Source organism: Geotrypetes seraphini, chromosome 3 (genome assembly GCF_902459505.1).
Source record: "Geotrypetes seraphini chromosome 3, aGeoSer1.1, whole genome shotgun sequence".
NCBI lineage: Eukaryota > Metazoa > Chordata > Amphibia > Gymnophiona > Dermophiidae > Geotrypetes > Geotrypetes seraphini.
In genome coordinates, this window is record NC_047086.1 from 52,357,982 (window position 1) to 52,384,245 (window position 26,264).

A 26,264-nucleotide genomic window follows, 5' to 3' on the forward strand; every position below is an offset into this window, starting at 1 on the left:
CTGCATCGCCAGAATTTAGGTACGCTGTTTTCATCCCCGTGGGAGTCTCTCTCGTGCGCTATGGCTCTAAGTCAGGGGTGCCCAACTCAGCAGCAGCGATCGACACAAGCTTCTGACGTCGGGGCATACCCTCTGCGAGTCCCACTTGTTTCAACTTCTTTTTCCACAAAGGCGAGACTCGTAGAGGGAAGGCCTCGATGTCGGCAGCTTGTCTTGATCACCGCTGCTGACGAGTTGCTGAAGAGAGCCGCGGAGCAGGGGGGTGTTGCTAGGTGCAGGTAGAAGGGAGAGGGCCAGATGCAGGACTCGTGGGTGAGGGAGGAGAAGAGAGAGAGAAAGAGAGAGGGGAGGGAAACAAAAGGAAATATTTCATACTGGGCTGGGCCGGAGTGGAGGGAGGGTGGAAAGATTCTAGCTACAGGGTTCAGTAACAAAGGAAAAGGGGGGAAAAGCTGAAAATGGAGATAGTGACACAAAGAAGAGAAAGGGTAAGCAGGACCTACTGAATAAGGATAGAGATACAGAGGGGACATGAAGAGGAGGTGAAATAGAGACATAGAAGTAATGCTGAAAAAGTGTGGGGGGGGATAAAGACATTGAAAGGGCAAATGGTGAACATGGGGTAAAGACAAGGACAGAGACAAATGAAGATTCTGAAAAAGTGGTGAGATAGGGATATAGTGAGATGGACACAAAGAAGGGTGATGCTGGAAAATAGGTGGAATGGTAAATCTGACAAACACAGAAGGGAAATGCTGGATCAAGGAGAGATGGGGCTCAGGCTGGATGGAATGAGGAGAAATGCCTTGTTGGCCCGGAACTTCCTCTCCTACGTCAGAATTGACGTCAGGGAGCGTAATGCTGGTCAGCGCGACGCTTCTGCAGGGAAAGCTTGGGACGGCGGTGGCTTGGGGGCTATTCCCCAATGGCGATGGCAGCAAACCGAGTGGCTTGGGGGAGGGCACTAAGAAAGAAAGAAAGGGGGCAGACAGAGACAGAAAGAAGGGGGAACAGGGAGACAGAAAGAAAAAGTTGGGGGAGAGAATGAGGTCTGGAGGAGAGGAAACATACAGGAGGCTGAAAGAAAGGAAGAAAGATTGGATGCACAGTCAGAAGAAGAAAGTGCAACCAGAGACTCATGAAATCACCAAACAGCAAAGGTAGGAAAAATGATTTTATTTTCAATTTAGTGATCAAAATGTGTCTGTTTTGAGAATTTATATCTGCTGTCTATATTTTGCACTATGGCTCCCTTTTACTAAACCGCAATATCGTTTTTTAGCGCAGGGAGCCTATGAGCATTAAGAACAGCGCGAGGCATTCAGCGTAACTCCCTGTGCTATCCCCAACACTTATATAAACATGAAAAAGTATGCATTTGGAGTGCTGTCGATCTTCGGCTCCACATATGTATGTGAGCAGGTCTTCTCCAACATGAACTATATTAAAAACAAACATCGATCACGCCTCACAGATGTCAGCTTGCAAGCCTGTGTGAAAATGAAGGTGACGTCTTACAGCCCTGATGTGCAGACACTGTGCACTGAGGTTCAGGAGCAAAAATCCCATTAACCAGCTAAATTAAATATTTTAATTAGCTATTAATGTGCAAAAATATATTTTACATTGTTAAGTGAAAAAGTCCTTTTTTTCTTCAGATTGACAGCTAACTGCATGATCCTGTATATAGCATTAAGATAAGAAACAATATATGCAGTGTTAGATTTGTTTTATAATGGTTTTGCGGCTCCAAGTTTTTTTTCTTTTCGAAAACGGGTCCAAGTGGCTCTTTATGTCTTAAAGGTTGCAGACCCCTGCCCTAAACTGTACCGTTCCCTCAGGTTTTTGCAGCCCAAATGCATGACCTTGCATTTCTTAGCATAAAATTTTAGCTGCCAAATTTCAGACCATTCTTCAAGCTTTACCAGATCTTTCTTCATGTTATTCACACCATCCGATGTTTCTACTCTTTTGCAGATTTTGGTATCATCTGCAAAGAAGCAAATCTTACCCAACAACCCTTCAGCAATATCATTTATAAAAATGTTAAAAAGAACAGACCCAAGAACAGAACCTTGAGGCACACCATTGGTAACATTCCTTTCCTCAGAGCGATCTCCACTGATCACTACCCTCTGTCACCTTCCACTCATCCAGTTCCTTGGGATGGGTCCCAAAGTGACGGGCTGGGTCAGGAACTGGATGAGTTTATTTATCAGACATTTGTGTGGAACACTGTCAAAGGCTTTGCTAAAATCTATATAAACCACATCTAGCACACATCCTCTAGCCAATTCTCTGGTCACCCAGTCAAAGAAATTGATTATAAGAACATAAGAATTGCCGCTGCTGGGTCAGACCAGTGGTCAATCGTGCCCAGCAGTCTGCTCACGCGGCAGCCTTTAGGTCAAAATCAGTGCCCTGAGACTAGCCTTACCTGCATACATTCTGGTTCAGCAGGAACATGTCTAACTTTGTATCGAATCCTTGGAACGAATTATGCTCGCAATCCAAGGTTTGACTGTGCCAGTATTTATAAGTGATAGATGTCATGTAACTGGAAGTCCAGGAAGAAACAAGTAAGGAGTTGTTTGAAAAAGAAAACAACCCTCTTTTTAATATGAAATTTTGATTTGGCTTTAACACCAGAGAAGTAATGTAAGCATAATTGCCTTCTTAGTTTCTAAGAGGGTTATGGACTCAGTACCGAATCTGACTTATCAAATTACTGTCTGACTCTGACTCCAACTGATATTACTTTAGAACCAGGACAAATATATATATGTACTAGCTGATTACCCGGCGTTGCCCGGATATTTATTTATCCCAAAATGTCCAACCCCCTACATGTCCCACCCCACTATGTCCACATGTCCCACCCCCCACGTTACCCCCCCCACATGTCCCATATGCCTCACCCCCATGTCCCAACCCCCTACCCTCCACATGTCCCAAAGGAATGTCCCTCTCTATGGGGCTGAACTTAGTCTTAAACGGCATCGGGAGTGTTGGTATTCATCTCTGCGAGCCCGAAAACTATGGGTTGGACATTAATATCTGTCGCTTTTGATAATTTTAACATATCACCCCTTCCCACCCCCACAGTATTTTACCCCGTCCCACCTGCACAATATTTTTCCACAGATAGTAAGTCATATGTGTACCAAGTTTAGTTGAAATCTCTCCATGCGTTTCAGAGTTATGCTGAGTATTCATCTGTGAACCCGAAAACACTATGGGGTAGATACTAAAATCTGTCATTTTCAATCATTTTATATATCCCCCCCTTCCCACCCCCACAGTGTATGTCCTCAGATAGTAAGTAATGTGTATGTCAAGTTTGGTTGAAATCTGTCCATGCATTGAAGAGTTATGCTGGAACATACATACATACACACACACACATATATTCAAATTATAATGTGAAATATTTGACAAAATGAATACAATACAACTAACGCAAAACGTGATTATAAACAACATATTTAGTTTCACCTCCAGGAGCAAGAACATATAAATTCTTGGGTGAACCCACCCTTGAGCAAGCAACATAGAGTTGTGGGCCGCGAGACCCCCTGAACATATCACCCCAGGTAGTGAGGGATCTGCATACCAAGTTTCGTTCAAATCGGTCAAGCCGTTTTTGAATTACAGTGAGAATGGCAGCTTTTTATATTTTTTCCATTGACATGAATGGGTGAAATCTGATTTTCTGTTTGTAGCTCCGCCCACGTGTGCAGGTGGGCCGCGAGACCCCCAGAACATATCACCCCAGGTAGTTGGAATTACTGTGAGAATGGCAGCTTTTTACATTTTTTCCATTGACATGAATGGGTGAAATCTGATTTTATGTTTGTAGCTCCGCCCACGTGTGCAGGTGGGCCGCGAGACCCCCAGAACATATCACCCCAGGTAGTGAGGGATCTGCATACCAAGTTTCCTTCAAATCGGTCAAGCCGTTTTTGAATTACTGTGAGAATGGCAGCTTTTTACATTTTTTCCATTGACATGAATGGGTGAAATCTGATTTTATGTTTGTAGCTCCGCCCACATGTGCAGGTGGGCCGCGAGACCCCCAGAACATATCACCCCAGATAGTTGGAATTACTGTGAGAATGGCAGCTTTTTACATTTTTTCCATTGACATGAATGGGTGAAATCTGATTTTCTGTTTGTAGCTCCGCCCACGTGTGCAGGTGGGCCGCGAGACCCCCAGAACATATCACCCCAGGTAGTGAGGGATCTGCATACCAAGTTTTGTTCAAATCGGTCAAGCCGTTTTTGAATTACAGTGAGAATGGCAGCTTTTTACATTTTTTCCATTGACATGAATGGGTGAAATCTGATTTTATGTTTATAGCTCCGCCCACGTGTGCAGGTGGGCCGCGAGACCCCCAGAACATATCACCCCAAGTAGTGAGGGATCTGCATACCAAGTTTCGTTCAAATCGGTCAAGCCGTTTTTGCGTGATCGCGGCACATACACACATACATACACACATACATACACACATACATACCTCCGATTTTATATATATAGATGTATAAAATGATAGTTTTTATTTTGAAGCTGGAAATGAAGTTTATACATTTTTACTGACTGACTCCACAGCCCTGGTTATTAGTGCAAACTTCAGCTGCAAACAAGCTGTTAGCTGACACACCTGCCATAGAGTAGATGTAAATGGCAACATCCAGTTTTTTCAAGTATGCATACACTACGGATGCCCGATTCCCAATTCGAATCGATTCCTTCTCAGAAAAAAAATCGGACTCAATAATTCAGTGCAGGACGGGTAAGAGGGTGTTCCAAGGGCCAACATCATGGTCTGGAAACTTCTCTGCAGAGGCAGCCTTCACAACACACTGCCCTTTCTGGTGCCGTGGGAAAGAGTAGGAGAGGCTAAGGTCACAGAGGGAGGAAGAAAGAGAAAGAGAGAAGCTGGGACAGGGGATTGGGAAGAGCAGAGTGGAGAGAGAGAAATGAGAAGAGTGGGAAAGAGGCTAAATCCACAAATGGAGATTAAAAAAGAGAGAGATGCTTGCCCTGGGATGAGGGTGTAGGCGGAGAAAGAGAACCGAGGGGGGTAAAAGCTGGACAGAAGGAGAGGCAGGGCCACAGGTGGATGGATGGTTATACAGTGTATATAGAAGGGTCAGAAAGAGAGGGCAGATCTATGGAAGGGAGAGAGGACAGACACTGGATAGAAAGAAGAGAGAAGAGGAAGACTAGATTTTTTTTTTTTTTTTGCTTTATTGTAGCTGCAATGACAAATGTTTATAAATAGAAAATGGAAATAAAGTTATCTTTTTATTAGATAGAATGTGAGCCCAGGAAAGATAGGGAAAAATGCTTGAGTACCTGAATGTAAACCACATGAAGGGGCATAATCAAAAGAAACGTCTAAGTCCGTTTTGGGCCTAAGTCGCAAGTCGCCCAAAGTCGGACATGGGAAAAGATCCATTTTTGAAAAATACGTCCAACATATTTTTTTTTCCAAAAATCTTCTAACTGTACGTCCAGCCATCTGATCGTCCAGACCGCTTTATACCCCATTTTCGTCCATAAATTCGTCCAAGTCACAAATGCCTAGAAAAAGCCCTTTTGGGCGCGGGAGGGGCCAGAAAAGTGATGGACTGGACACCCTGACATGGCACCAGAGTAGTGGGGTACCTTACAGGGCACTGCTACTAGACCCACCTATCTACCACCCCAATAGCCCTTATGGCTGCAGGAGCCACTTATATGGCAATACAAAAGGGTTAGGGGTTTTTTGGGTGGCGCACATTTTTCATCATGAATACAGTGATTAGAGTGGCTTATGTACCTGGGTCCTCCTCTCCATGGTTCACTAACCCACCCCCAAGACCACTTAAGCCACCTCTGTGCAGCTCTACAAGGCTTTCCTATGCCAGGCTGCCAGGTGCTGATGTTCTGGAGGCAGATATGTAAAGTTATTACATATCTGCCTCCAGAATTTTTATGGGGGTGGGTCAGTGATCACTGGGGCAGTGTGTGGGGATCTGTACTTTGTGTCTGCAGTGTTTATCCGTATAACTGGATAAGACTTCTCAGTATACAAATAAGCAAAATATATGTCTGGCTTATAAAGTAAGTAAAGTGTTCACATACATTCAGAATTGTGAAATTTGACCAAGAGCGTTAGCTCCTATAACCAAACCCACCGCCCCATCACTGTGTATAACGCTCTTGGTCAAATTTCACAATTCTGAGTGTATGTGAACACTTTACTTACTTTATAAGCCAGACATATATTTTGCTTATTTGTCTACTGAGAAGTCTTATCCAGTTATATAGTATTACCTTGACTTCTTTGCCCTTTAAGCTACGACAACACACACCCTCTACTATATTCAGTGTGACTGCAGTGCTTAACTGGTCACTTTAGATACCTTCTTGTGACTTAGACCTGGTTTTAGATGGCCCAAGTCACAACATCCAGGTTCCGTCTAGGCAGTGTTGTAAAACTTTCGGTTATATATGCAATACGACTAAGTCTAGTTCGGCCCACGTTCCGCCCAAATCCCGCCCTCGACACTTCTCCTGACACGCCCCTTTTAGCTCTGGTCATTCAGCAGCACTGACAAGGCCTAGGTCGTTTTTAAATACGTCTAAAACCTGGTTCAATTATTGGCACTTGGACGACTTGTCTTTTAGATCGTCCAAGTGCCGATTTAGGCCGGTTTTTAGACATTTTTCTGTTTAGATTATGAGCCCTTTAGGCTATAAGTGGTATATAATTATTAACATAAATAAAATAATAAATAAATACATTTTTTTACTAACCAGGTCAGGGCAGGATACCGTAACCGCAGTATACTGTACTGACCTGAAGAATGAAAAAATGGATTAGTCCAATAAAATGGTATTTTCTTATTTCCATTTTTGTTTTTTTTCTATTTGTTAATTTGTAAAGTGGTGATTGTTATTTGTCAGTTTTTTCAAATTTACATCTGCTATCTTTATATTTTGCACAGTATTAGGGGACATGCATTACTGCTTCTGTGGTGTTGCACTGTATGCAGAGTCTGGCTTCTTGTCGTTGAGTTTAACTTTTGTCTATATATTTCTATTTTTAGTTTGTGATTACTTATTCCATACTGGGCGAGGGTGTATCTGTGTTCTGTGTGTATGAAAAGGACATGGTTTTCTATTAGCATTGACTGTGCAGGATCGATCTGTATTAATCTGGCTTGTTTAAAGTTGAATCAATTTTTATTGTAAAACTAAACTTTAAACAGCTGTGTCATTGAAAGCGAAGCAAATTTTTTTTTCCCTGAATCAAGCAGCTCTAGCGTGTTCTGCCATTGTAAAATCTGAGATAAACCTATACTTTATCAGCCTGCTGAAACCACATCCACAACAAGCCTTCTTCCAAATGCTGAGGGTTTCTAAAACCACTTTAAAGCCTATAAGCCCTGATTATATAAAGTCCGCCCAAACTTAGGCACTGATATTGGCACCAATTCTATATAACATAGGTGCCCATTATGGAATCACGCTTAGCATTGCCTAAGCTTGCTTAGGCAGTGCTCAGTGTCCTAACATTTAGGTGTCCCAATTTATGACAGGGTTCTCTTTGCTCATGCCCATGATCCTCCCCTAACTATGCCCACTTTTAGTGTAGGCACGATGGGCTAGACACCTACTTTTTAGAGAAACATGTTTTTTGATTTAGGTGCCTAACTTTCAATTAAGTTCAATTAAAGTCAATTGAGAGATGTCCAGTGATAAATTGGCACAGATTAAGCCTACTGATCAAATAGGTTAGGCGCCGATATTAACACCTAACTTTAGGCGGAGTTCATGGAATCAGAGCCATAGGGTATTTAGATGTATGTATGAATGCCATTATTTACACTCAAGGGCCAAGCAATTCTTAAATGATCTCATTTTCTCCACCAGATTATACATTTTTAAATTTACAAGGAATTTTGGAAATCAACTTGGAGTCAATTAAATTGTTTATTAGAAAATCATGTGGCATTATCCTATGATACAATATTATTTGGCATGGAGATGAGAGCTAAGAGTCAAATATCCTCTACAAATAATAAATTATTGCTCATTTTGACAGGAGTTGCCATACAACAAATAACACTTAATTGGAAAAGTTGGAATAGATTGAACTTTAGTTTTTGGTGGAATTTAGTATGCCATATTTATAAAATGGAAAGAACATTAGCCATTCAAAAAGGGAACTTTAATAAATTTCAGGATGTGTGGAGGCCATTATCAGATTATTGTAAAGAATGAGTATATATTTTTCTTCCCTGATTAGTACAAATGGAAATTGGACAGGGGGAGGGGGTATTTATTATTGGAAAATGTTTTTATGAAATATAAAAGGTTGAGAGGGAAGGGGATAAATTTAATAAGATTAATTGTAGAATTTCAAGTGATATATCTATGTTAAAATGTTAATATCAATGTTGATGTACTTGATGTAAGTTATAAAATGAATAAAGAATTATTTAAAAAAAAAAAAAATTTACATTTGGCCAGTTCTTTTCTTATCTTCCTATTTTGAGTATGCATGAAAACAACATTTGTATGACTTCTATAAGGTCAAAGGGGCAATTATTCTATAACTGGGTGCCTTTAGTTACACACATAAGTGCACTAAGCAGCATTCTATAAAGTAGCACATATCTGCCTTAGCGCATAACTGCAGGGTGAGGGGTATAGACATGAGTGGAGCACAGGAGGGCATGGGCATGTTTCAAACATTTCAGGATGAAAGATTTATGGAACACAGTTTGCATTCCAGTTTAAGTGGGTTGAGTCCAGTTCAGTATTTTCTCTGTGTTTTGAGTAAAACCCATAATTTTGATAGCTAAACCTCATCGCCATGTTGCCAATTTATCAAGCAGAACTGGGTAAAGTGAATTCTCATTGTCTAAGCAGTTCCTCTCATCAATATGCTATTGTTTGTCACTAACCTTAACCCTTCTAGTCAGAGTCTCCCATTTCCTTGACCGGGAAATCAGGACTGAAAGGTGCAGGGATGCCAACTGACTCAATTTTTTTCAGGTCAGGATTATCCAGTCCTGCTTTATTACTGTATGTCCCTAAGAGGAGAAAGACTACAATTTCATGAAAGCATTGGGCTACAAACCAGGACTGAATCACATTGCTCTCAAAGTCTAAAGCCAACTGGAAACCCTAGTGGTGGAGTTGTCCTAGATTTTGATACACTATGCCTTGGGGCACATTTAGGAACTATGCAGAAAATATGAACACTATAAAGTCCAAATACATCAGTCAAATTTTATCTGAAAAGGTTCATCAGAGTAATTGATTTAAATCAGAAATTTAACAGAGCAAAACCAAAATGAGAGTGCATTGTCCTTCAGTCTTCCACTGTGTTATCCAAAAAGAAGGTCCAGAGAAAGTAACTTACAAGTTCTAATGTATCATACAGAACACTAAACAGATGATTTTATTTTGTGAGAAAAATGGGGCTAATTCTACAAACGGCGTCCCAATTCTAGGAGGCGGTAGGTGTCCTATCGGGATGCACATTTTTTAAAACATGAATGCGGTGTAAGATGTCTATATTGGAGGCTTTGTCTCAGGCCTATGGAGATGCATAGGGATGCTTATGGATGCCCAAGGATGGGCATGGGCTTGGTTCCACTGGAAGTGACCCTGGCCATCTGTAAGTATCCTTATGCATCTCCGTGGGCACAAGACAGACACCTTAAATGGAGGCCTGTAAAATGCTGGCCTACATTTAAAGTATCTATTAGAAAAAATGGATGTGATTCTCTAAAAGATGCCAATGCGTGACTGACTTGCGATCGGCGGCCACTGAGATTGGCATCCTTTAGAGAATCAGGCCCGATATGTTTATCTTTTTATTTAGGCTACATGATTATTGGCATTTGCAAGAATAATTAAAAATGAATTACATAAAAACAAACACATTCAAATAGAAGACAAACATAATCATTTTCAATATATGATAGTAGATTATGTTAATATTTACCTTTGAAGAATGAGTTATAGCTCTCTGGTTCTTCAATGATTTTAATGCACACAATGATGGAGACATAAGAAAAACATCAGCACATACAGGTCAGACAAAGAAATATGTCATAAAAAAGCAATGACACATACTTTACCATTCAATGCATCAAAATAAAATCAATATGAATACAATGCCCAGATAGAAGCTGAAACTAATAGCAAGCAGGAAGTAACTGGAATTTGACTTTCTTTCTTATGTTAACAGAAATGAAAAAATAAAAATGCAATACAGTAGGTACATGACAAAAAAAATTGCAAAAGGAACTTTAAAATGTACAAATTCCATGGAATTGCCAAGGCCACATGGAGAAATTCCCAAATATATTGCCTTTGCTTAGCTCATATATACTAGGATAATAATAACTGCTACAAAAGAAATATAGTCAAAATTATCTCAAAATTTTTGCTGCGCTGAGATGCTTAAAAAGAACAAAAACGAGCAGCGGTGCAAAAAAGACAGTTCCTGGCACGCCTTAACGGGCAGTCAGATGCTCCAAAATAAATACACCAATGCAATAAATGATAAATTCGTGGTAATGTTCTGAGCCCTCACTGGAAGAAAGTAAGCTAGCGAGCCAGCGGGAAAGCAACCCAAACCTTTAGATAGAACAAGAGAACAGCAAGCTCTCTCGACTAACGCACACCATCATAGGGCCCACATGGGTGCTACCATAGTGAGTAATTTAGAAACACTAAAGCCACTGCATTGATAAATCAAAAAAATATATACTAATTCTAATTATTATGGAGCAACGAATGCCAGGGGATAAACCCACAATTTTAACGGCAGGAGAAGCAGGAAAGTCTTAGCCTCCCTCCACAAAAAAACATCCAAAAGTACTTAGCTTTTAGAGTATGATGGTAAATCAAGTTAGCGTTGAAAACAGCTTACTTTCTCTCACAACATTATCACTAATTTATCATTTATTGCATTGGTGTATTATTTATTATATTTATTTTGGAACATCTGACTGCCCGGTAAGGAGTGCCAGGAATGGCTTTTTGGTACCGCTGTTCATTTTTGTTCCACAAAAGAAATATAGGGAACCTTTTACCTAAGTGCAGTAAAGCACAGTTACTTACCGTAACAGGTGTTATCCAGGGACAGCAGGCAGATATTCTTAACACATGGGTGACGTCACCGACGGAGCCCTCGGTACGGACCTTTTTAACTAGAAGTTTCTAGTTGGCCGCACCGCGCGTGCGCGAGTGCCTTCCCGCCCGACGGAGGAGTGCGTGGTCCCCAGTTAGGATAAGCCAGCTAAGAAGCCAACCCGGGGAGGTGGGTGGGACGTAAGAATATCTGCCTGCTGTCCCTGGATAACACCTGTTACGGTAAGTAACTGTGCTTTATCCCAGGACAAGCAGGCAGCATATTCTTAACACATGGGTGACCTCCAAGCTAACAAAGAGGGAGGTGGGATGGTTGGCCATTAGGAAAATAAATTTTGTAACACAGATTGGCCGAAGTGTCCATCCCGTCTGGAGAACGCATCCAGACAGTAGTGAGTAGTGAACGTGTGAACTGAGGACCAAGTGGCCGCCTTGCAGATTTCCTCGATGGGCGTGGAACGGAGGAAAGCTACAGAAGCAGCCATAGCTCGGACTCTGTGGGCCGTGACAGTTCCTTCCAGTGAGAGACCGGCCCGAGCATAACAGAAGGCAATACAGGCAGCAAGCCAATTTGAAAGTGTCCGTTTGGAGACAGGGCGACCCAAACGGTTGGGATCGAAAGATACAAATAGCTGAGGGGATGTTCGGTGAGCTCTGGTACGATCAAGATAGTAAGCAAGGGCACGCTTACAATCCAGTGTGTGCAACGCCTGTTCCCCAGGATGCGAGTGAGGCTTAGGGAAGAAGACGGGTAGCACAATGGACTGGTTAAGGTGAAAAGCTGAGACCACCTTGGGAAGGAATTTAGGGTGGGTACGCAGAACAACCTTGTCATGGTGAAAAACAGTGAAAGGTGGGTCGGCAACCAGTGCATGCAGTTCGCTAACCCTCCTGGCAGAGGTGATGGCAATTAGGAAAAGCACCTTCCAGGTAAGGAGCCTGAGCGAAGTTGTGGCAAGAGGCTCAAACGGAGGCTTCATGAGTGCTGAGAGAACCACATTCAGGTCCCAGACGACAGGAGGAGGCTTGAGAGGCGGCTTGATATTGAAGAGCCCTCTCATAAATTTGGAAACCAGAGGATGAGCCGTGAGGGGTTTTCCGAGAATAGGCTCATGAAACGCAGTGATGGCACTGAGGTGGACTCTGATTGAGGTGGTTTTGAGGCCAGCATTGGACAGTGAGAGCAAATATTCCAAGACAGTTTCCACCGCTAAGGAGGTGGGTTCCTGATGATGCCGGAGACACCACGAGGAGAATCTGGTCCACTTCTGATGGTAACATTGGAGAGTGGCCGGTTTCCTGGAGGCGTCCAAAATGAGGCGGACCGGTTGAGATAGATTCTCCGGAGAGGTCAGCCCGAGAGAAACCAAGCTGTCAGGTGGAGGGAAGACAGATTGGGATGCAGTAGAGACTGATGCTGCTGTGTAAGCAGAGTAGGAAACACAGGAAGAGGAATGGGCTCCCTGGAGCTGAGTTGAAGCAGGAGGGAGAACCAGTGTTGACGAGGCCACCGAGGGGCGATGAGAATCATGGTGGCGTTGTCCTTGCGGAGTTTGGACAAGGTCCGCAACATCAGAGGAAGTGGAGGGAAGGCATAGAGGAACCGATCCCTCCAGTCGAGCAGGAATGCATCCGGAGCCAGACGGTGAGGAGAGAAGAGTCTGGAACAGAATTGGGGCAGCTGATGGTTGTGAGGTGCTGCAAAGAGGTCCACCTGCGGCGTGCCCCATCGAGCAAAGATGGAGAGCAGAGTCGGAGGGTCCAACGTCCACTCGTGAGGTTGAAGGATGCGGCTGAGATTGTCGGCCAGGGAGTTCTGTTCGCCCTGGATATATACCGCCCTGAGAAAGAGATTGCGGTCCGTGGCCCAGGTCCAGATGCGCAGAGCCTCCAAACAAAGGGGGCGAGATCCGGTGCCGCCTTGCTTGTTTATGTAGTACATGGCGACTTGATTGTCTGTGCACAGGAGGAGGACTTGAGGGCAGAGAAGATGTTGGAAAGCCTTGAGGGCGTAGAACATGGCTCTGAGTTCCAGGAAATTTATGTGATGACGACGCTCCTGTGGGGTCCAAAGTCCCTGGGTGCGTAGATCTCCTAGGTGAGCTCCCCATGCGTAGGGGGACGCATCGGTGGTGATGATCATAGAGTGGGGGGGCAGATGAAAAAGAAGACCCCTGGAAAGATTTGAGGAGTTCAACCACCATTGGAGAGATTGCTGAAGAGATGATGTCACAGAGATGGGATGAGAAAGAAGATCTGTAGTCTGTGACCATTGGTTGGCGAGAGTCCACTGAGGTGTACGAAGGTGGAGACGCGCTAGAGGAAGGACATGTACCGTCAAGGCCATGTGACCCAGGAGGACCATCATCTGTCGGGCAGGAATGGAGGGATGCCTGAGTACCTGACGGCAGAGGTGGAGCAGGGTCTGCTGGCGATCGGAGGGGAGAAAGGCCCTCATCAGCGTGGTGTCCAGAACTGCTCCAATGAATTGAAGTCGCTGGGTGGGAAGCAGATGCGACTTGGGGTAGTTGATCTCGAACCCCAGGAGGTGGAGGAGAGAGATGGTGTGATGAGTAGCTTGTAGCACGAGTTGAGATGAGGGTGCTTTCACCAACCAATCGTCCAAGTAGGGGAATACCTGGAGGTTGTGAGACCTGAGGAAGGCCGCCACCACTATCAGGCATTTGGTGAAGACTCTGGGGGAGGAAGCGAGGCCAAACGGTAGCACTTTGTACTGATAGTGGTGGTGTAGCACCTGGAACCGCAGGTAGCGGCGAGAGTTCTGATGGATGGAGATGTGAGTGTAGGCCTCTTTGAGGTCCAGGGAACATAGCCAGTCGTGTTGAGAAAGTAGAGGGTAAAGTGTGGCAAGGGAGAGCATTCTGAACTTTTCCTTGACCAGACACTTGTTGAGGTCCCTGAGATCGAGAATGGGACGGAGGTCTCCCGTCTTTTTGGGTACTAGGAAGTAGCGGGAGTAGAATCCCTGACCCCTTTGATCTGGAGGTACTTCTTCGATGGCATTGAGAAGGAGGAGGGATTGAACCTCCCTCAGAAGGAGGGGGGTTTGAGAGGAGTGTGAAGCAGACTCTACGGGAAGGTTGTCCGGTGGAAGAGTCTGGAAGTTGAGAGAGTAGCCGTGGCGAATGATGTTGAGGACCCACTGGTCTGACGTGATGACTTCCCAACGGCTTGAGAAAATGGTGAGACGACCCCCAATAGGCTGTGGAAGAGGCAGCGAGGGTGGATGACTGGCTATGCCCTGGAGAGAAGAGTCAAAAGGGCTGAGATTGTTTAGCAGGCTGAGGAGGCTTGGAGGGTTGAGTGGCCTGAGATCGAGCCTGGGCATGGTGCTGCTGTTGACGGGGTCGCCGAGATTGTTGGGGGGGCGGATTGAGTGGCCTGGCTGAGAACCTCCGCTGGTAAGATGATTGAGGCCGATAGGGTCGAGCAGGCGGAGCCTTCTTTTTCGGCTTGATCAGGGTGTCCCACCTGGTCTCATGGGCCGAGAGTTTCTGGGTGGTGGAATCCAGGGACTCTCCAAAGAGTTCATCCCCGAGACAGGGGGCGTTGGCCAAACGATCCTGGTGGTTGATGTCCAGGTCGGAGACTCTGAGCCAGGCTAAGCGACGCATGGCTACGGCCATGGCAGAGGCCCGAGAGGTGAGCTCGAAGGAGTCGTATATTGAGCGGACCATATATTTTCGCATCTGGAGAAGACCAGAGATGTGTTGTTGGAATAGCGGGACCTGGCGCTCAGGAAGGTACTTCTGGAGGGCAGACAGTTGTTGGACCAAGTGTTTCAGATAGAAAGAAAAATGGAAGGAATAGTTGTTTGCCCTGTTGGCAAGCATGGCATTCTGGTAAAGCCTCTTGCCAAACTTGTCCATAGTCTTACCTTCTCTGCCAGGAGGGGTAGAGGCATAGACACTGGAGCCCTGAGTCTTTTTTAAGGTGGATTCCACCAGAAGGGACTCATGGGGCAATTGAGATTTGTCGAATCCAGGAATGGGAATGACACGGTAAAGGTTGTCCAGTTTACGGGGGGCTCCCGGTACCGTGAGGGGATTTTCCAAGTTTTTGTAGAACGTTTCCCGTAGGATGTCATGCACGGGAAGCTTGAGGAACTCCTTAGGAGGTTGCTCAAAGTCTAAAGCCTCTAGAAAGGCTTGAGACTTTTTTGAGTCAGATTCCAGAGGAAGGGACAGGGCAGCAGACATTTCTCTCAGAAATTTAGAAAATGAGGACTGCTCTGGTTTAGAGGTGGCATCGGGTGCCGATGGTTCCTCATCAGATGAGGAGGGATCCTCCTCGGTACCGAGAGGAGTTTCCTCCCATAAGTCAGGATCCCTGACTTCTGGCGCGTGTCGAGACACCGGGGTGGAGGGCGCGGTATGGCGAGTTTTGGACAAAGACTTTCCAGAGCGCACCGAAACGGTACCAGGGGAGGACGACCGGCGTCTATCTCGGTCCCGAGAAGAATGCCGTACCGCCTGGTGCCGAGGAGGATCCAATGTGGCCTGAGAATGAACCACCGGATCGCCCTGAAGTTGTTGGGCCGAAAGGATTGGCATGGATGTGTTCACCGGTACCGAAGGGGTGGACACCGGGGGCTCGGTACGGGGCTCGGGCCGGTCTGGTACCGGAAGGAGCGGTGCCAGGATAGTGGGCAACAGTTGTTCAAGTTGTTTCTTCAACTGCTCTTGGAGTTGAGCCTTTAAGATGGCCGAGATACGGTCATCTAGGGGTGGCATCGGAACCGCTTTCTTTTTCTTCGGTTCCTTAGATGCCGCTCCACGCCCCGGCGATGACGAGGCCGATGACGAGGCACTCACCGAGATCGGGGCGGAGCGTTTGCGGGACCGGTGCGATGCCGGTAGGGACGGTGTCGCCGCCGTAGCTGGAGGGCGCTCGAGGGAAGAGGAAGGCTTCTTAGCCGGCTTACCTGGCGCCAGCGACGCCGATGTGGGGTCGGTCGGTGTCGAGGTCGACGGTGCCGATTTTTGAGGTACCGCCGTTGAAGGTGAGGAGTCCATTGCCGACTCGGTGCCGAAGAGAAGAGTTTGTTGAATTCTTCGGTTTTTAAGAGTTCTCTTTTGAAGAGTGGCACAGCGGGTGCAGGAGTCCGCCCGATGCTCCGGACCCAGACACTGCAAACACCAATTGTGTGGGTCAGTTATGGAGATCGGGCGTGCACACCGCTGGCACTTCTTAAAACCGACCTGCGGGGGCATGAAGGGGAAGATAGCCTCCGCAAAATCGAAGCCCGAGGCCTGTATACTGGCAACAGGCCCCGCCGGGGCAAAAACGAAAGAAAAAAGGGAAAAAGCAAAGTTTTTTTTTTTTTTGCAAAACAAAGAAAAATAAACCCGAAGGTAAAGAGAGAAAAAATAAGGAAAAAAGCGCGAGCGGGAAGGCAAAAAAGTGGTTTCAACGGCCGTTGAAAAAACACACGCGTCTTCTTCGCTCCGCGGAAACGAAGAAACTGGGGACCACGCACTCCTCCGTCGGGCGGGAAGGCACTCGCGCACGCGCGGTGCGGCCAACTAGAAACTTCTAGTTAAAAAGGTCCGTACCGAGGGCTCCGTCGGTGACGTCACCCATGTGTTAAGAATATGCTGCCTGCTTGTCCTGGGATAAGATCTGGGCGTGGCACTTTTATGAGGGACTTTTCTGCATGCTAAGCCCAGGTTTAAAACAACAATTTTGTAGGGCTTTTTTTTCTGATTTGCAGGTCATGTGCTAATGTTCCCATTAGTGTGTGCTATCTGCCAAAAGTTAATGTGGGAGCACCTAACGCCCCCTATTTATCCAACTAGTGCATACTAATCATAGCACACTAGCTGGATAATGCAGGAACATCTTCATGAGACTGCCTACTCTCCGCCCATGACATGCCCACTCTGAAAAATATTGCTAAAAATCGGTAATGCGCAGGTTAGCTCATACAAACAGGCAAAATAAAGCAAAACGCTTAAATGCATGTCTGTAGTTTCTTGTTTGCATGTGCTAACTGCATGTTAATGGCTTAACATCCTGCATCTCCAGTTTAATCCTTATTTCTAGTACAGTGGAACCTTGGTTTACGAGCATAATTCGTTCCAGAAGTATGCTCGTAAACCAAATTGCTTGTATATCAAAGCGAGTTTCCCCATAGGAAGTAAGGGAAGCTCGTTTGATTCGTTCCCATTCACCCCCCACCCCCCGAGGCCAGCGGCACTGCTCCAACCCAGAGAACCGGCATCACTCCCCCCCCGTTCACGTCGCCCCCCTCCCCCGCTATTCTACATCCCCCCCGAGCACCGAAATGAAATCCCTTACCCCGATTGGGCACCGGCACCAGCACCAATGCATAGGACATGCTGGTGCCGGTGCCCGAAGATCCTCCCTCTTCTGGGCTGGGCGGGGCGTCGGAGATCCTCCCTGTTGCCTGTGCTGGGCTGGACTGAGCTTTGAGCATTTGCGCATGCTCAAATCCTTCTGATCTCGCTCTCTCCGAGATTCTCAGATTCAGAATCTCAGAGAGAGCGAGACCAGAAGGCCTTGAGCATGCGCAAATGCTCAAGGCCCAGTCCAGCCCAGCACAGGCAACAGGGAGGATCTCCGACGCACCGCCTTACCCAGAAGAGGGAGAATCTTCGGGCTCCAGCACCGGCATGTCCTATGCGTTGGTGCTGGTGCCCAATCAGGGTAAGGGATTTTGTTTCGGTGCTCGGGGGGGGATGTAGGATCGCGGTGGGGGGGGGATGCCGCGAGTGGGGGGGATGCCGGATCACTTGGGGGGGATGCCAGATCGCGGGGATGGTGCTCGTAAATCGAGTCAAACTCGGTTTCCGAGGCGCCAATTTTGCGAATGTTTTGCTCGTCTTGCAAAACACTCGTAAACCGAGGTTTGACTGTACTTTCCTTCATCAAACAAGTTGCTGAATACTATTTAGAAAAGGTATTCTTCACTTGCTCTGGCATATCACTAATGAAGCAATCATGCATGTGAGTAAGTTACTAGTGCCTTGTTTTTTAATGTGTGAGCATTTTAACAATTTACTGCAAATCAGCAACTATATTGAAACATAGACTTGTTACTTAATATGAATGTGCATTCATTACCAGGTTAATTAGTGCAGGTTAAAATTTTTTAATGTACCCAATGTTGTTATTATTAGGTCATACAATTGTTGTTGGCTCAAATTATACATTTAAAACATTATTTTTATTAAAACAAACAAGTAAAGTGAACTAAAGGAAGTCCACAAAGGAGGAAAAATAACCAAACAAATGGAAAACATGCCAAAACATTTGCCATGTGCACATTCCTATATCTCTTCAAAGTAAAATGAATATACTTACAAGCTAACAGCATTTAGAATATTTGAAAATAATAGCTAAAATGGTACCAATGCTAGGATCAGTTTCTGAATTCACAGAGTAGGAAAAATCTTCAAACAAATTGAAAACAAGTCCAAAAACTTTTACCATTTGCATATCTCTTGTTATCTAATAAAACTTTAAAGTAATATGAACATCCTTACATGCTAATACTGTTTAGAATATTTGAAAACAATAGCTAAAATGGTACCAATGCCAGGATCAGTTTCTGAGTCCAACTGCACATGAAAACACCCTGCTGATTGTGAATATTTTATACCAACCCATTCAATTCCTATGGGCTTCAATGCATTTTCTGCAGCATCACTACCACACCTCTGTATAAAGGACCCTTATTCTTTGAATCCAATGCATAAAGGTATTAACAAAAGAGTACCACAATTGAAAAATGAGAAGGGCAGATCTTTAGAGCTATTTACTCAGATCTATCTTACATTCAAGCATGAGAAGAATTGCATTGTATGGAAGTCATGTGCATGCAAATCTCTTTTATGGAGACATGCGTAAAGTTTAAGTTCGCCTGCCTCTGCTTTAAAGTACTATACGGACTAGCCCCTAAATACATAACTGACCTTTTCTCCTTCTCAGCCAACAGACACAAGAGAAGCTCACACTCGAACTTCGTTTCCCCCCCAGTTAGAGGATGTAAACTGAAAAAACACCATGAACACCTTCTCTCTCATCAGGCAGCATTATGGGGTAAAGATCTAGAACAATTGCTATCGCCCACTACTTATGAGGAATTCGGGAAACGCCTAAAAACATATCTGTTCCTGAAATATCTAGACAGCTGACCCATACATCTCTTTCTCCTCAATAAGGTTCTCTTGACCTATTAACCACTTTTCTTCACCTCTTTTAAGTTCATTCAATTTGTAACTTCTTTTAATCTTTTGTAAACCACATAGAACTTCACGGTACTGTGGTATATAAACTGTTATTATTATTATTATTATGTGCATGCAAATCTCTTTTACACTTGATCATAAGAAATATCCTGAAAACCATACACTGGAGGAGCTTGAGGACATGAGTGTGGATACCCCTGACTTAGTTCAACCAGTAAACTGAGTATTGCTTCTTCTGAACTAATTTTAAATAATTCATGCCAATGAATAAGAGTTTATCTTAGCTATCATCATATATGGATAATATATATTCTGATAATCTCACCCACTGGCAGCCCTCAAGGACTAGGAGTAAATACCGCTGGGATATATCAATATATCATTAACTTTATACAGATACATCTCATTTAAATAATTTATCAGCATAAAACATTGGCTATGTGGGCACTGTTGCATGTTAGTATGCATTTGCATGTAATTATCATACTCAGTTTAATTACTCCACTTTTAATTTAGGGAGCCACTCTCAACAGAAGAAAAAGCCTCAGGTTTTCTTAGGGTAGAGCATTAATGCTCAAACCTCTTCCACCAACATCATCGGCTAAAAAACTTCCGGAGAGAATGTGCAAATTACCACATTTAACTAAAGTAATTATCACATGTACCACATGTAATTATCATGACATCAGTAAAGTGTTGGCTAGAAGAAAGTTCTGCATATTTGTGGTAAAGGTTTATATGCCCTTAGAAAAGCAATTTCTTGATTTTTTCCATAATTCCATTTTTGTCATAGTATAATAAAATAACAAAAGGGAAGCAACTCGCAAAGTGAGAATGCCCTGAGTGTCTTGAACATTATAGCTCTTTTCTCTTACCTTGCTTGCCTAGCTTACAGCAACAGCCTGCTATGACCCTAAGCTTTTCTTCATCTTGTGGCAGTTTTAATACTTCAGAAACAATTACAACTTTCAAACAAATAATATTTGCCATCTTTCCATGTAAATATCAATCAATTTAAATTACATTACATGGGTTTATTCTATATCACTTTGATAAACAAGCAGCAGAGTGCTTCAGAAAAATAAAGGTCCAATTTAACCTTCAAGCAAAAGTAGGGGGGAAAAAAGGTTAAAATTTCTTTGTATTAGCTGGTTTGCAGAATAGTAAAAAAAATACAGATTTTCTCCATAGGTGTTCTTTAAAAATGCCACGCTGAGGGGTTTTTACAAATAAATCACATAGATTATCTGTATAGGGCTAGATTCTGCAGATAGCACTTAAAAATTAGTGCCGAAAAAGATTGGTATTCAATTCTGTTCTATAATGGATATTCAAAGATGGTTGCCCTTTATAGAATACTATTGAGTAGCAATTTGGGCATCCAAATTTAGGCACAAGGACTTATGCATGCTGAAACCATGTGAAATTCCTAATGTCCAATGACCAGCCCATTCACTTCCCATTGGGTTACTTGTGATAGAATTTGAGTATCTGTAGTTGCCACTGACACTGGCCATTATCTATATGCAGCCACTTTCCCTCAGATTCCATATATGATGGTCAAAATAGGTGCTGATATTTGGGCACAAGTCCAAGATATGTGCACACCTGAAATGGCAAACAAGCCAATTAGAGCCAATAATGAAGTGCTATTTGGTACTAATTTGAATTTGCACACAAACCATCATACGAGTACGTACTATTCTATAACAATGTATGTCCAAATTCTATCACACGTAACCCAATGGGAAGTGAATGAGCAGGTCATTGGACACTAGGAATTTCACCTGGTTTCAGCATGCATATGTCCTTGTGCCTAAATTTGGATGCCCAAATTGCTACTCAATGGTATTCTATAATGGGCAACCATCTTTGAATATCCATTATAGAACAGAATTGAACACCGATCTTTTTCGGCACCAATTTTTAAGTGCTATCTGCAGAATCTAGCCCTATACAGATAATCTATATGATTTACTTTAGGACTACAACAAACTATACAATTTACAACAAATCTATAAGATTTACTTTAGGATTGCAACAAACCTAAAGAAACGCTATAAGCATTGGTCCCTCTAAGCTGAGCAAGAGTTTTCCACCTACAGTCTTCCAATGAGGGGATGCTGTTTCAATATCGCATTTAAAATAGTGGAGGACAGGCAAGTTCTGCAGGACTCCAGGGAACCTGCCTATCCATAATGACTGAAACATACTACCCCCTACTGGTAGCAATGCAGTTGGAGGACACTTGCACAGCTTAGAGCAGGGGTCTCCAAAGTCCCTCCTTGAGGGCCGACCCCAGTCGAGTTTTCAGGATTTCCCAAATGAATATGCATGAGATCTATGTGCATGCACTGCTTTCAATGCATATTCATTGGGGAAATCTTGAAAACCTGACTGGATTCGGTCCTCAATGAGGGACTTTGGAGACCCCTGGCTTAGAGGGAACCATGCCCATAAGATATCTATAGAGAAGCTGAATATCACCACTATATGGATAATATATTGTTTATGCCCTCACTTCCACTCTTTCACACCTATATAGATAAGGGCTAATTCTATACCTGGGAGTCTAGTTTCCTCTTCTTTACAGAATACTAGCATAACAGTGAAAATATATGCCTATAAATGAGGTGTAAGTACTAGGATTACCATATGGATCCAAAAAAGGAGGATGGATTGAGACATCCGGATATTAAAACCTCCTTTTTCTGGAGCTGTATGGTAACCCCAGAAAGTACTTATGCTAACCATAAAGCTGGCGTAATTGTGTGAACTTCCACTGAAAGCAATGGAAGTAAAACCCGGATGTCTCAATCCATCCTCCTTTTTCTGGAGCCAAAGTGAGTATTGACGCCAGCCATAGAGCTGGCGCAATTGTGTGCACTTAACACATGCAACTTATTTGTGAAATAAGTGCTACATAAGATATGTGTGTATTTTTAGAATAGTGCTCAGTTGGATTTTTGGCATCTGTACATTCATGTGCACACATACATATTATATATGCTATTACTGCTAATGATTTATGCACACAATTAGCATGTAATTGTTAACACATACTCTATATAATTGCCCTTAGTGTTCCAGGACAGTTAGACATATTTTTGCTCCAGCACAAAACCATATAGGAGATGATGATCGATAAATAATACACTAGAAGGGTAGCTGTTAAGCCGTGGTAAAATAGTAGAAATGTATTTAGTCTATCATATTATTTTCTTATTGTTCTCTATTTACTGTTTTATATAAAGGTCTATTGTGGAAGATATAGCCTATTATAGTACTGAATTTGATTTACTGTTGTATGTTTTACTCCGGAATGCTTAATAAAGATTGAATAATTTGAGAAAACAAACAAATAGTGACCCCAAGTCAGGTCTGCTATCTTTTAAAGTACCTAGTGACAGAATACATTAACTGACCCACCTCTTCTCACAATTCCCCTATCTCCAACTTCCAATAATCAACCACCCATTCCCCTCCACCAAAACCCCTTTGCCACTACCAGAGGTTTCCCTTATGGTTAGCTCATGGCAACCTCTAGTGGTAGTCTCATGGTACTATTGCTAGGACCAAACTACCAAATAAGGACCTTTTATGTAAAATGTTCAATTTACATTTGTTTTATAAGCCTCTAGTACAATAGGTCAATTTATAAAAAAAGATGAAAAGGAGTAGGAACTGATAGAGAATGAAGCACAATATATATTATGTGGCTATGGATACATTTATAATAAATTCAGTATTGATTGCAAAAACCTGTACCCTACTCTGCAATACTATAGAAGAACTTCAGATATATGCAAAGAACATATCAGATTATTTTTTTTCATATAGATCTAAACATTGATCCGAGTTAATCTCAGAATAATATTTGACAAAAGGAAATGAAAAGTCACAGTCATCATGCAGCATGAAATTGTAAAGTCATCACCTTTATAGTATTTCATTTGTAACTATCAAGGAATATGATTTTTTTTAAATTAACTTGCCATTCCATTTTATAATGTACATCTGGTGATGTACATTATAAAATGGATGATGGTGATTCACTTTTAAAGCACACATATTGTCACCACCCATTTTGTAAGGATTCACATGCTAATCCCGCACTTATCAGTTCACAGTATCTGGCTGCACTAATTGATTCACACTTCCAAGCTCAGGCTCCGCTCTAGACACACCCTCTGAGAAAATTTCTGGAATTTTTTTTTAGCATATGGTTTATGCAGGCAGGTTGGGATTTTACCACAGCGTGTCCTATGGTAAGCCCTTTTAAGCTATGGTAAGTACATTTATCATAACTTACGGCCTCTTTTACAAAACCGCGCAACAGCCCCAAAGCCCTTTAAATTTCCAAATTTCTTGACTCTAAATCCTTAAATATTCTAATACATTCATTGATAATTACAAAACTTGATTATTGTAATGCATTATTAATCAACATTACACAAAAAGAAAAAAAACGGTTACAAATAATTCAAAACACTGCAGTTAAACTTTTATACAACGGCAAAAATTTGACCATGCAACCCCCTTTATGATCGAGTCGCATTGGCTCCCTATCTCTCACCGCATAACATTCAAAATCTTATTGCTGGTATTTAAAACTCTATCTACAAACGAACCCTTATTCATAAATCGGATGCTTATTCCACACAATTTATCACGTTCTCTTCGTTCTTTGACTCAGGGGTTACTGGCAGTCCCTTCCCTGAAAGTGGTGGGTACCAGACGTCATGATATGTTTTCAATTGTAGCCCCCCCAAACTTGGAACTCTCTGCCACAATATATAAAAAATGAAAAGGAACTTAGTCTGTTTAAAAATAAATTAAAAACCTTTCTTTTTAAAGATGCTTTTAATCTTTAATCAAAATACTTATTATTGCAGTTAAGTCATCCCTCCTAGTGTTTTTCCCTTGAATGTTCCTTTCTTGAAATACCTATTATGTAACTTTTCCCCTTTTATCATTATGTGTCTTTGTATTTGTCTGTTTATGGGTTTGTCTTTATTCAGCACTTAATTTTACTAACATGTATATCAAAATGCTTACAATCGTCTTATAATGTTAAAGTGTTTGTCAGTTTAGGAATTTGTTTTTTTTTTAATCAAGTATTTGTTATTATTAACATGTTTTAAACTGTTCATGTATTTTATTGTTAATCGCTTAGTAAACTACGGATAAGCGATCCATCAAATGAAAAATAAACATAAACATAAACATAAATCTCTATGGGCTCCAGGGCCATTAGCGCGGCACAGCGGCTAGTGCGACTTTGTAAAAGAGGCCGTTAGTAAAAAGACCCCCTCTTTTAATAAGGCGCGCTAGCTGATTTAGTGCACGCTAAATCGTCTAGCACGCCTTAGTAAAAGAGGGTGTTGATAAATTAATTGCTTGAACAGAAAACACAAAAAGGGTTCCACCAAAGAGATTCCACAAGGAAAATAGCACCGCAAACACAAAAGAGACTGTGGAATTGATGAGCCTGTCGGAAGTAATTGCTGCTTTTTGGGGGGACAGGCAACCTTTATGGGGGGATGGGCAGGGACGGAAGGGATTCCTCACGGGGATGGAGGAGATTCGGGGGGGGGGACGGGGGGGATTTCTGTCCCTGCGTAACTCTCTAGCCCAGAGCCACAAGGAGCTGTAGTGCGAAATGAGCTCGCAACCTCAGGGTGCCGAAACAGCTACTCTAACCACTAGGCCACTCCTTCACAACCCATTTTAGACAGGCTGCAGAAGTAGGAATTGAGACGTGCACGTTACTGCATCTCAGGTTTCACCAATATTTTAGAACTGAATTTGCTGTCATAAAATCTGTTCTAAAAGTCAAGAGAAATGGATGTTTATGCACCAATTGCATGTAGCATAAATGTTCAATTAAGAAAAACAAACATAAGTAATTTCAAGGGGTGGAAAGCAATTAATTGGTTATGTGCTGGCACCAATCCAGTTATGTTGTACAATGCTGTTAAAGTGACCAATTTCCTTTGCCAGCTTGGCAGTTGGTGGCAACATTGCTGAAGGGTTAGCTTGGTCTTTATCTGTAGAATTCCCTTTCCTATCATATAAGCTCCAAATTCTCCTTTTTATTTATTCATTTAAAAATTTATATACTGCTTAAAAATCTAAGCAGTGTACAATCAATTAAAAAAAAAAAAAAAAAAAAAGCTGTTGTTACAGATTGCTTTCAGGCAAGTAATGCAATTCTCTATGTTCTCGTGATGCCCCCTCTATTCTTATCTCTTGTTTCTCCCTTTTCCTCCCCAACTTCCACTCTTCTTCCTATCTGCCCTCTTCTCCGCCTCTTTAGTCTTCAGCCATGATCAATCCACCCCTTCTCTTCTCCATCCTAATTCCCCCTTTTCCATCTATATTTTTCCTGCTATTTTTGATTTGTTTTATTGTAAACTGCTGAGCTGTGCACTCATGGCAATGGCAGTATATCCAGGTAATGTATTAAATAAATAAATAGTAGATTTTAGGCATGACCATTTGCACCACTCATAGTTCTGGCGTAAATGCTTACACCTAGATTGGTAAACAAAAATGCACGTAAATTATAGTATTCTAGAATTTATGCATGTTAATTGTGTGCCCTACCTTTGCTCTGCCCATGTATATGCCCACCTTCAACTATATGCCATTCCATTTAGCCATTTCATAGATTAGATCATCATGGAACACCAACATGTACATATGTGCTTACATTCTGGTCATTAGTACATGAGAGATATGCAAGCAAAGCAATTCTCTTTTGTTTAGAATCCTGTGTCATTTTTGAGTTTTTTCATTTTGTGTGTGTATATATATATATATATATATATATATATATATATATATATACAGTATATAAA

The 26,264-nt window shown here is 42.7% G+C and overlaps 1 protein-coding gene across 17 annotated transcripts in view; it reads right to left on the reverse strand.

Annotated features, from left to right (window-relative positions):
- The window catches only part of RIMS1 (regulating synaptic membrane exocytosis 1), a 753,464-nt gene that overhangs the window by 179,768 nt on the left and 547,432 nt on the right, over nt 1-26,264 (reverse strand). For 10 of the 17 annotated variants that reach the window (XM_033935996.1, XM_033935980.1, XM_033935984.1 and 7 more), the window contains one exon: nt 10,014-10,043. The exons of the other annotated variants lie outside the window; for them this stretch is intronic. In XM_033935996.1, coding sequence (XP_033791887.1) covers nt 10,014-10,043 — 30 coding nt within the window. The remainder of the gene's footprint in view (nt 1-10,013; nt 10,044-26,264) is intronic. 17 annotated transcript variants of the gene reach the window in all.